The following is a 12700-nucleotide window of genomic DNA, read 5'->3' on the forward strand; positions in this document are numbered from 1 at the left end:
GAAATCAGCTGAGCAGTTGTCTGCTACATCTTTGGTCAGTTTAGACGATGAAAACAATTTTTATATTTTCAACTCAAGTAAAACAGACTTTGAAAAGCAAAAAGAAAAGAACTTGTCTGCTGTGGAGTATGAGCTCATACAATTCTTCAATGGCAAAGGGACAACCCTGTGCACTCTAGAGAATTACCCAACAGCGAAACAAGCTTTTATAAAGTATAATACAAGTTTGTGTTTCTCTGCGCCCGTAGAAGGACTGTTCTGTTTTGCAGGATTTATTCATTCACAAGCAAGGGGATCCTTAACTTATGAACATTTGAGGAATTGGTTGTTTTGAAAGGGAGCAGTAATTATTCATATGTAGCATAATTTCATTGCTGACTGGGAAAAGGAAGAAGTTCAGTTACAGTGTTTATATAAAACTTCGAGGTAAAAGTACTTTTAATGTTAATATAATATTTTAGATTTTCAGTAATATTCTTATTTCTTTAGGCCTATATATTTTATCGAGTATTTGAAATACAAATTTATTTTGAGTATTTGAAATACAAATGTATTTTGATTAATTTTTTTAAAGTATTTTGTATTTGTATTTCAAATACAATTTTTTGAAGTATTTTGTATTTGAATTTGAAATACTTGGATGTCAGTATTTTGCCAGCCCTGCCTGTATATTTTGAACATATTATGTTTATTGTATGTTTTTTTGTTATTGTGATGTATAAAAATGTATGGATTTGTTATTTTCTTTTCTAGTATGTAATGTAGTTTTGGATGTATTTTCTTTCTGTGTTTATGTAGGTTTTCAATCTGTCTTTTGTTTCCTTTGTATAGATTTAGTATGTCGTCTACGCAACTGTGCCAGTATATGATGTTGTCGTTTAAAATGTGTGTCTGTTCTGTGTTGTATATGAAAATTACTGATAGGATGCTGGACATGGGTGATCTTTATTTCCAACTTTTATAGTCTTGTACCAGACTTAATCACTATTTATACAGCACATCTGACACTTGGTGTTTCGATACACTTTCTAGTTTCTAGTATGTTCATCACTGTTGTTAGCACATCCGCCTTCCATTACCTTCTTGACACTTCTTATCATACACACGCGTACGAAATGACTTTCTTAGACTTTTTCTAATGCTCTCCATAAGCAGAGTGACCAGTTCCTTTTTCCTCCATTGTATAACATCGCTGACTGTTAACATATTTCACTAAACAGACTTCAGATGTATACAAACAATTGTTCTTCATCTCGCACATATCGTCAAGTGAGATGTACAGATCAGTCAGAACCTCAGTCAGAGGTATTTCTCTTTTTAACCCCTCATAAATAGCGGCACAAGTGTCGGTGTAATTTCCCCCAAAACTTGGAGGGATGTAACACAATATTTTGAATCGTGTAACTTCTTTCATTGTTAGGAAATGTACTGTAACACTGAGGCCCAATTGTATAAAACTCCCTGACTAAAGATCAACTTTGATCGAAGATCGAAAAGTAAACCGAGTTCAGACATTTCTTCTATTGTATAAAACTTTTCTGCGATCAAATTGCCTTGGTTCAAATGCAATCTAGTTCACGTGAAAAGGATTTGGCAACATCGCATGAACAGGTGAAATACGTGATGCGCGGACAGGTTTGTTCAGTGTTGCCAATCTAGCGACTTTAACTCTTTTTCAACAACAATTTCTTTTAACTTTTATATTGCTTAAATAGGGATTTAGTGACCTTTTTAGCACCCCATAGTGACAAAATTTAATCTTTCTTTGTTGATAATGAGAAATCGAGCGACTTTACAACTACTTTTTGGCGACTTTCCGTACACTCTGTTGGAGACACTGGTTTTTTGTGCAATGTAAATAATGGCGGAGAATAAGAAAAAGGTTGACTGTTCTCCGAGTTAACATGTTATGGTGTTTGATACTGCTAAACATAATAAAGCTTTATAAAACGATCATTTTCGTTTAGTAATACAGTTAAATGAACATTTATGAATGTACCTATCATATCCATTAATAATTAATGGTCCACACCTGTGGAGTAACGGTTAGCACATCTACCCGCGAAACCAGTTGGCCCGGGTTCGATTCCCGGTCGGGACAAGTTACCTGGTTGAGGTTTCTTCCGGGGTTTTCCCTCAACCCAATATGAGCAAATGCTGGGTAACTTTCGGTGCTGGACCCCAGACTCATTTCACCAGCATTATCACCTTCATCTCATCCAGACGCTAAATAACCTAAGCTGTTGATAAAGCGTCGTAAAATAACCTACTAAAAATAATTAATGGTTGTTATAAACATAATATAATTATAGGTTATGTTATTTGATACTGCTGAACACGATAGAGCCTTATAAAATATAAGAATGTTTGTGTATTAAGGCAAGAAATTGAAAGAAATATATATAAATGTACCTATCATATCTATTAATATTAATAATAATGGATATTTTATTTGCACAATCTGTCACTCGTATATTTCAAACAGAAAATAAATAACTGAACTTGGATCATCTAACTTAATCGGAGAAATTTCTTCAGTTAAAGTTGACTTAATTTGAGACTAATTAATCTCAGATTAGACTTTATACAACACAAAATTCCAAGTTCAGCAGAAACAAGGATCAATTTATCAATTTAACCTCTGATCTAAGATTAAATGGTTTATACAATCGGGCCTAAGACATTCGTAAGGTGTTACAGCTTTACTCATTCCAGTGTCTTGTCTTTCAGTATGTGGAGTTATCATTTTTAATGTGTCTAGCACCGTTCCCTTCAACAACTGCTGTTTTACCATTTTCCTAATTATTCCCTTCCCCTTACTTTTCATTGTAGAAAAACCATTGCAGTAGTGATAATTGAAGACCGCCACTGAACAACTCTGCATAACACGATTTTTGTCAAGCTGAGCTTTTGGCCGAATACAGATGGATGAAGCACTGTGCAATCAGATACGCAGAAATTATCTTCCAAATACCTCGCACTGAGGACAGAGACTTAGCTCATGATGGAACAACGCTGTATGGCACAGTACGGTGTACAAAATGGAGAGCATGGCAGATATGACGTTAATTTCTAGCAGCTTAAACCGACTGCATAGATCAATAAAACGTAAGACGCTGAGAGATGACGGAAAGACACACGTAAGTCGTAGTGGGAGGAACATAGTGCTAAACAGGCTCCAAATCAAGTAACTGGAACAATGCCGTACAGTACAGTCATAACTCGTAAGCTACGTTGTATACAATGCCGTACAGTACAGTCACAACTCGTAAGCTACGTTGTATGCAATGCCGTACAGTACAGACACAACTCGTAAGCTACGTTGTATACAATGCCGTACAGTACAGACACAACTCGTAAACTACGTTGTATATCCAAGGCTCGGTTGTGGGCCTGTGCGCGCTCATTATAATGTTGGGAATATTTGGATAATTTTCTGGCATCTTTCACGTTCAACGTTGCAGAGAAACAGGCGTGTCAAAAGATTTTACTGCGTAAAAATTTCATTACACAGAGGCGTAGTCAAACAATTCAGTCAAAGAGAAAACAAGGCATCATAAACCCTAAAGATCAACGTGGTAGCCATAAGAACAGAACTCTTGCTATTACTGATGGAGTCAAACAATGTGCAAGACAACACACTTCCTTTTTTGTAAAGCAGCCAAGACAAAAGATCGGCTTGATCCAGTTCTTAATCTTTCTAGTAAAAGTTATTTAAACAAAGTTACCCATCAGTATCAGGTTCAAGATCTCTATAAGAACACAGTTTTCGTAATGATTTTAATTTACCTTTCGGTTTGCTCTGGTCAGATGCATTCAAATATTGTTACTTGCTGTTCTCCAAGCTAAAAACATCTCTCCCCCCTCTTCGTAATTGAGCCATCATATAGCCAAATAGCTTGTCTCAAAATTGAGACGATTCAACAAGGCTCATGACAACAATCACCTCCTACATAATAGCCAAATTGGCTAGACTCTTATACATGAGACAACTCATCTCGCCTAAGGTATTCCGTGGTTTTCCTCAGGCGTAAGACAAATGTCGGATTGAGCCCTATAAGAAATGGGCCACGGACCTATATGCCTTTCCCCATATATATTCCCCCCCTTATTATAAACGATGTATGCCCTAGTTCAGATACTATAAATAGTCTATTAAATATACGAGGTCACTCAATAAGTCGCAAATTGAAAGAACAGGGACCTCTCAAATTGCAGATTTAGATTTCACGGCGCTTCTTCCGACGGCCTTTATATGCTTTGTCATCGAACAACAGATGACGGCGTCTTGCCATCCTAACGGCAAACACCAGCCATCTCCTCCTCGCCCCGTTCCGTGATCACTTGATCAAATCTCAGTCCCCCTCGCGTATGTGGTACCTAAGAGGTTACGTCCAATTTCGGCTTCCCCTTCAACATTTTCTAGAGCTCCTTCAGTGGAGCAGCGTAACCCGGAGTGAGACTAGTGGCCAACAGGCTTGGAGCTAATATATTTAGTTTTGTAGAGCCCCCAACCCCTTGCAAGGACGCGTTTTGCGTACCTTTTAAATTTTCCTCCCAATTCTCCTTCGATTTTTAGATTTAGCACCAACTGAGTCAGAACGCTGGGCTATTCAGTTAGACAGTGAAATGCATCATGGCAAAGCTCATCAGGATATAAAATCTTAAGTTTGATACCAATGCTGTCACTGTGTGTAAAATCCTTGTCACAATTTGTGTTCACACACAACAAACCCTCTTCTACCCTTCTAATGACTCATTCAGGTATGTTTTACCGAAGGCTGTAATTTAACCATCCATGATATGGGCAGAAGTGCAGTAACAATGAATGAATGGCAAGAGGGACTAGCAGAAAGAAATTCTGCTGAAGTTGTCTCGTGTAAGCTATGCTACTACCTGAAGATGAATTTTATGATCGGTGTGCAGGCCAGAATAATAGTTTGCGGATCATTGCTCTGTATCTATACTTGATGTGGTGATCTTTACAAAAATTCTTTTGCTCAGGACACAGTTTCTTCATTATGAAATTAATTTTGTTCTCAGAGAAAGGGAGAGACTTTTTCATGTGATGATTCCTAAGCAATGGAAATACCTGATAATGGGAAACATCTCTGAACGAACCATTCACAGTAAATGAACTTAAACAAACTCATTTTAAGAACTTCAGTGAGGTTGGCGCATCTCTAAACAAACATTGAGTTCTGAAAATTACGAAGATGATGTGGCTAAAAATGTCTACAGATTATCCAACCGCACTAAGTCCTCGTGAAAGCCGTAACATTCTTCGTCCATGGTGGGAAAGATACGTCATACTGCACAAGAAAATGGAAGAAACATTGAACAGTATTTCTGCAGGTACTTTGTCATATAGTCATCCTGTTTTGTATGTAAGTCCACTTCTCATCACTAAAGGAAAGAAGAATGTACTAGAAATGTGCAAGTATGCAAGACGAAAATACTAGAATTTCTATGAATATTTTATCTGTAAAAACTAAAACAGATGTTTTGGCTTCAAGATGTATTACATTGTCAGTAATATCATCAGTTTGTTTTCAATTTACATCAACTATTTAACGTAAGTTTTTTTTTCTGTTAGAATTATTCAAGTATTGGAAGTATTATACTTCGTATTATTTGATTTTCAGAGTTTGTTTACTGCTTTACTCTCCTACAAGCCTTGTAATGCTACAAGAATTGTCTACTATAAATAATTGATATTAATTCACAGATGTAGTGTGATACAAGTTTGACTGATATATTAAATGTCTTCTTGTATAATACAATATAATCATAATCATTACTGGTATTACGTACACATTTTACATCTCCTATGGAACAACACTGTATGGTACAGACATATGCAGCGTTGTTCCACTACAATGAGATTTCAAACAGGTTTCTCGCCATCTTAGGAGTATCATTATGGATTTATCTGATTGAACAGGTCCCATTATTCACCAGTGATTATGATTGTTTGGAAATGCAGATTATTATATATGCTACTAACAAACGTTTTCCTTTGCTCCTCTATATTTTTAAAAATTTACATACAGCGTTGTTCGGTGGTGTGCTTCAATTTCTGTACGTCAGTGATGTTTATTGTTCATAAGACGATGTCGGGAACTCAATCGAGTTCCATTTTGGATTAAAACTTAAGAATGTGCAAGAAAAATAATCGAAAAGCATGACTATGTGCCAGGCTTTAAAAGTGTATGGTATACGAGCAGGTTCCTACAAAAATCGCCCTAGAATAGCTTTTGGCCTGTGTGTGAGGCAGTCTTTCAGATCTCGCTAGAAGCAGAAACATCAGTCATACACATGCTTATGTGCTTACATACTTTTTAAGAACTCGCGAAAACAAGAAACTCACCCCACAATCATCGAAACTGAACTCGTTTGTGTGTACGAACGCGTGCTTTTTAGTTTACCAGATTTTGAAAAATTCTTTCCACTTCTATCTCAACTGAATGGGTTCTCTCCTGCGTGTAGTAAGTACATGGTTTTTAAACTACCAGATTGCGAAAATTTCTCTCCAAGTGTCAAAACTGAATGCCTTCTCCTCTTTGTGTACGACTGCATGTTTTTCCAGACTACCAGATTTCGAAAATTTACTTCCACATGTCACAACTGAATCCCTTCTTCCCTGTGTGTACGAGTGCATGTTTTTTCAGACTACGAGATTCCAAAATTTCTTTCCACATACATCACAACTGAATCTTTTCTCCACTCTGTGTACGAGTGCATGCTTTCTTACACCATCAGACTGGGAAATTTCTTGCCACGTAAATCAGAACTGAATGGTTTCAAACCCATGTATATGTATTCTTTTTTAGATTAACAAATTGGGAAAATTTCTTTCCACAAAATGTCACAACTCAATTTCTTCTGCATGCTTTCTTTAGCCCATATGATTCCTAAAATTTCTTCATAAATCACAACTGAATGGTTTCTACCCCTTGTGTACGATTGTTTGCTTTTTTAGAATACCAGATTCCGAGAATTTCTTTCCACATACATATGTCGCAATTAAATGCCTTCTCCCCTCTGTGTATGACTGCTTGCTTTTTAGAACACACTGGAAAAATTTCTCACAACATAAATCACAACAATGGTTTCCCCCCGTGTGAACGAGTGCATGCATTTTTAGACTAACAGAGTCCAAAATTTATTTCCACATGTCACAACAGAATCCCTTCTCCCCTTTGTACGAGTGCATGTTATTTTACATACATTACCAGATTGCGAAAATTTAATTCCACATATCACACGCGAATCTCTTCTCCCCCAAGTACGACTGCATCTTTTTTCGGACTACGAGATTTCGAAAATTTCTTTCCTTATATATCACAACTGAATCTCTTCTCCCCCATGTACGACTGCATGTTTTTTCAGACTACGAGATTCCGAAAATTTCTTTCCACATGCATCGCAACTGAATGGTTTCTCTCCTGTGTGTACACGTGCATGCATTTTTAGACCACCAGACTGGGAAAATCTCCTGTAACATACATCACAACTGAATGGTTTCTCCCCCGTGTGTACACGTGTATGCTTTTTTAGACTACCAGATTCCGAAAATTTCTTTCCACATATATCACAAGTGAATCCCTTCTCCCCTGTATGTACGAGTGCATGCATTTTTAGACCACCAGACCGGGAAAATTTCTTACCACATACATCACAACTAAATGGTTTCTCCCCCGTGTGTAAACGTGCATGCTTCTTTAGACTACCAGATTCCGAAAATTTATTTCCACATATTTCACAACTGAATCCCTTTTCCCCTGTGTGTACGAGTGCATGTTTTTTCAGACTACCTGATTGCGAAAATTTCCTTGCACATATGTCACAACTGAAATACTTCTCCCCTGTGTGTACGACAGCATGCTTTTTTAGATTAATAGAGTAGGTAAATTTCTTTCCACATATGTCACAACTGAATCCCTTTTCCCCTGTGTGTACGAGTGCATGTTTTTTTAGAGTACCTGATTGCGAAAATTTCTTTGCACATATATCGCAACTGAATGCCTTCTCCCCCGTGTGTACGACCGAATGTCTTTTCAGACTACCAGATTCCGAAAATTTCTTTCCACATATTTCACAAATGAAAGCTTTCTGGCCTGTATGTACTAGTGTATGGTTTTTTAGATTAACAGATTGGGAAAATTTCTTTCCACATATGTCACAACTAAATGGTTTCTCCCCCGTGTGTACGACCGAATGTCTTTTCAGACTACCAGATTCCGAAAATTTCTTTCCACATATGTCACAACTAAATATCTTCTCCCCTGTGTGTACGACCGAATGCCTTTTCAGACTACGAGATTCCGAAAAGTTCTTTCGACATATGTCACAACTGAATGGCTTCTCTCCTGTGTGTACGACTGAATGCTTTTTCAGACTACCTGATTGCGAAAATTTCTTTCCACATACATCACACCAAAATGCCTTCACCCCTGTGTGTACGAGTGCATGCCTTCTTAGGTTACGAGATTTTGAAAATGTCTTTCCACATACACCACAAACGATTGGCTTCTCGTCTGAGTGTACATGTGAATATTCTTTCAGAGCGTTCGATTTAGAAAATTTGTTTCCACAGAACTCAGAGCTCAATAACGCTTCCGCTGTGTGTACGCGTCCGTGTCTTTTGAGATGATCCTTCTGCGAACAATCTTTTCCACAAACATCACAAATGAAGGAGCTCTTCCGCGTGTGTAAAAGAGCATGGCCTTTGAGCCTCACCTTAGCACTAACATCACATTTGAATGTCTTCTCGCCTGTCTCCAGGCACTCATCTTCCGCAATATTGTGGCAGGAAGCAGGTACTGCAATGCTGTGAAAAAAATCTGTTCCTAGTTCTAGCAATAAACACTAAAGCAGAATAAATCACCGAAAACGAAACAGCATCACACACACACACATACACGCACACAAATGTATTAAACTTAGCAATTAGAGAAGTAAGTAATGCCGAAAAGTATTTGGAGTGCCAGTAAATCTACTGACATGAGCCTGTCGCATTTAAACACACTTAAATGCCATCGACCTCGGCCGGGATCGAACCCGCAACCTCGAGCATAGAAGGCCAGCGCTACACCAACTGCGCTACCGAGGGCAACTCAAGTAAATTCTCATATATGATTTAATTTGGTTATTTTAGAATGCTTTATCAATCGCTATGATTATTTAGCGTCTGAGTGAGATGGTGATAATGCCAGCGAGATGAGTGAAGAGTCCAGTGCCTACAGTTACCCAGCATTTGCTCTTAATGGGTTGAGGGAAATCCCGGAATGAACCTAAATCTGGTAAGTTTTCCCAACCTGGATTTGAACCCAGGGCTACTAGTTTCATGATCAGACGTGCTAACCGTTATTTCACAGCAGTGCACCATAAAGAGTGTCAAAATTCTATCAATTCTTACATCGATATCGTAACAGTAGTGTACTTGTGGCGCATTTGAGTTATGAGGGATGGCTACTATATCTGTGCTTGAATGATTTATTTTTGTTTGTAATATGGATATAATATGAAAAGTAATTATGAAGTGCATGTAATTAGGGCGTAGCCGGGGTGGAATCCAAGGGGTTCGAAAACCCCACCCACGAAATGTCCCCGAAAATGTTAATAAAATAATAATCATTTAACAATTATTTTTCTCAGTGCCAAAATAAGGTAAATATGAATCTTTTGTAGTCTCAAATTTCACTTTTATTAAATTTTCAAAACCAAAGACTAATCCAATATATACACTGCAGTTCTATGTATAATTCTTAGGGACTTTGTGAAATGTTATGTTTTATTTAACGACGCTCGCAACTGCAGAGGTTATATCAGCGTCGCCGGATGTGCCGGAATTTTGTCCCGCAGGAGTTCTTTTACACTTAAATGCCATCTTACACTTACATTTACACTTAAATGCCATCGACCTGGCCCGGGATCGAACCCGCAACCTTGGGCATAGAAGGCCAGCGCTATACCAACTCGCCAACCAGGTCGACGACTTTGTGAACGCACACCACCAACATACTTCTACCATTTATTAACGTTTATCCGCGTTTCACACTTGTTTTTCCTGTATATATGTAGTTGTGTTTTCAGGGATCCAATTAATTTTCGCTAGTGAATCATCTGAGACATAATATTATGAAGAGAAGATTATGCAGTTCAACAACAGATTTTTTTTAATGATCTCTGCCAATTTCGAATAATTAGTCCGAGTTCAAAAAACATAATGCGTGTTCACGGGTTCTAGACATAACTTCCACGACTGAGCAAGAAATATTACGTTCTTCGAATTGAAGTGTTACCGAAAATAAAAAAACTTACAAGCGTTCAGGTATTGCCGCAGGTTCAGTGTCTTGTAGTATATCCTGTAAGCCGTGCCAGTCCCGAATACACGTGAATTGAAACACAACGCAATGTCAACGCATTGAGGAGTATCTGATCATTCTGATGATACATTAAGCAGAGTGCAAGGCAGGAAACTAAAGTTCCAGTTCAATTGGCTAAAGAAATGGGAGTGGCTTGCTTATTCCAAAGACAATAATGGAGCATATTGCAAATACTGTGAACTATCGTCTTCTGAGTAGCTACGTAGGAAAGAATACCACCACAAGGGGGGATCACTGATTATATCACCATTTAGAAAATGGAAAAATATCGTAGAAAATTTTGAAAGCCATGGAAAATCCAACTACCAAAATCATCAGTAATTGCAGCAGATAATTTCTTAAAAGTGAATAGTGGGGAATTTGACGATGTGGCGACACAGTTGAAAAAAAAAAGCAGAAATTGAAAAAATAAAAAGAAAATAGGGCTGTTATAGGAACTATTATATAGCGTGGGGAAAACGAACTTCCACTCCGAGAGACAATGGCAGTGGTCCTATCACTTTCGAGAAACCAAAGCATAAAGATGGGAAATTCCGTGCACTTCTGAGATAAAGTTTTGAGGAATAATATTACAACCTGTTGGCGTAAAGCCTCTTACATAAGCCCTGATATTCAGAATGCAGAAACAAGTGTTTGTGCACAACTGATACAAAAGCAACTTGTAAATTCAATAAATAGTGCGGAATGTTTTGCTATTTTAGGGGAACAAACCTTGAATATATCAGGACAAAGTTCAAGACATGTCTCCCGAAGCTTGGTGCAGAAGTCCTTGAAATTAGGGACAAATTAGTTGAACAGGGATATGCTGCTGCTCCAAATATGAGTGGTCATATAAATGGTGCAGCCAACGTTTAAATTTAGTTGTTAGTGATTCCCTATCAGTAACCTTAGTCGGAAATAGTCTTGGTGTTGTAAATGATGTTTCAAATCATTTTAGGAATAATTCCCAGGCAAGTAACTTGCCAAAAATAAATGTTGCTTAAGAGGCAAAGAAAACTCGATTGTTAGGTTTGTGTGATACAAGATTCATTGAACGACATGATGCAGCCAATACTTTTGTTGAGTATTAGTTGCCAGTATTAAAGAACTTTCCAAATGTAACAAGTCATTTTCAATCACTGCTTCTAGTAGGTACAGAGAAAAGGGGATTCCTAGTTTCTATACTGGATTGTGAGTATGTATTCAGTCTGACATTGCCCCTCTCTACTTATCTCCAAAATCCATAACCCGATCTAGTTTCCTCTTTAAAATATGCTGAGAAACTCAGGAATTTGCGTTCCACTAATGCAGAAATTCAGTGAAGCTCAGAGGTCAGCAGGAGTGTCATTTAAACAGGAAAGCAAAGTGAGAAGACAATCCAGAAGAATCCTACAGGCGATCAATTTTCATACCTTTCTTAGATATTCTTACTTTGGACTGATTCAATGCTTTAGTAAAAGTAGAGAGTTCTTGTCATCAATTGAAGTCCTGCTACCCAAAACTGTTTCATCCTGTGTTGAAGTAGAGACCTACTTAATCTCAAAGTCTATTCTGCAGAGAGGACATCACAGCTGAATATCTTTTATGGTGTGAAAAGTGGAAAGCAGCAGATGAAAAACCGAGTGGAATGTTTACTATTCTGAACGAATGGGACAAGAAGTTCTATCTTAGTAGGCCTATCTACTGTATTATCTATTATATACTGTGTGTGCCAGCAACTCTACCTGTTTCAACTGCTCATGTAGAAAGATGATTTTCTTCAATGACTAGACGAAAAAGTGTCCTGTGAAATAAAATGGGCATTGAACGCCTAACTGGATTTGCCCTTGTGTCTATTCATCACCATATAACAGTTACAGCTGATGAAGTAATGGTCAGCAGTGGAAATAGCAAGAGAATGCTTTTGTAAATATATTATTCTATAAATGAGGGGTCTATATGCAAAGGGGTTTAAGTGTAGTGACGATGATTGAGATAAAAATAAACTGGAACTTGAAAATAAATAATAAATTCTGTGCATAAAGTAATGTATTTTGAAGTTGACGATAAAACACAAATTGGACAGTTACCTTTATTTCACCTGTCACTTTTATGAACTTGAAAATGATTATTAAATCTCATCTGTCTTCACTTATGTCTTTTTGGCATAATTTCCCATATACACCACATTACTTTTCAGTCAGTCCACGTCAAATCGCACAAAATTGTACAAATTTTGACCTTCATATTGCTGATTACGTTTATTTTTTTACGCTCGACCATGCCGAAATATAGTAATTATACACCTGGTAGCAGTCCTTTAATGCATGTCATTAAAGTACACCTATTCA

The 12700-nt window shown here is 37.5% G+C and overlaps 1 protein-coding gene across 2 annotated transcripts in view; it reads right to left on the bottom strand.

Moving 5' to 3' along the window:
* Window positions 1–817: 817 nt before the first annotated feature.
* The window catches only part of LOC138693176 (zinc finger protein 271-like), a 33671-nt gene continuing 21788 nt past the window's right edge, over window positions 818–12700 (bottom strand). For both annotated transcript variants that reach the window (XM_069816894.1, XM_069816893.1), the window contains exon 6: window positions 818–8833. In XM_069816894.1, coding sequence (XP_069672995.1) covers window positions 7345–8833 — 1489 coding nt within the window. In that variant the 3' untranslated portion in view covers window positions 818–7344. The remainder of the gene's footprint in view (window positions 8834–12700) is intronic.

The sequence above is a fragment of the Periplaneta americana genome, chromosome 17 (genome assembly GCF_040183065.1).
Source record: "Periplaneta americana isolate PAMFEO1 chromosome 17, P.americana_PAMFEO1_priV1, whole genome shotgun sequence".
NCBI classification, from domain to species: Eukaryota; Metazoa; Arthropoda; class Insecta; order Blattodea; family Blattidae; genus Periplaneta; species Periplaneta americana.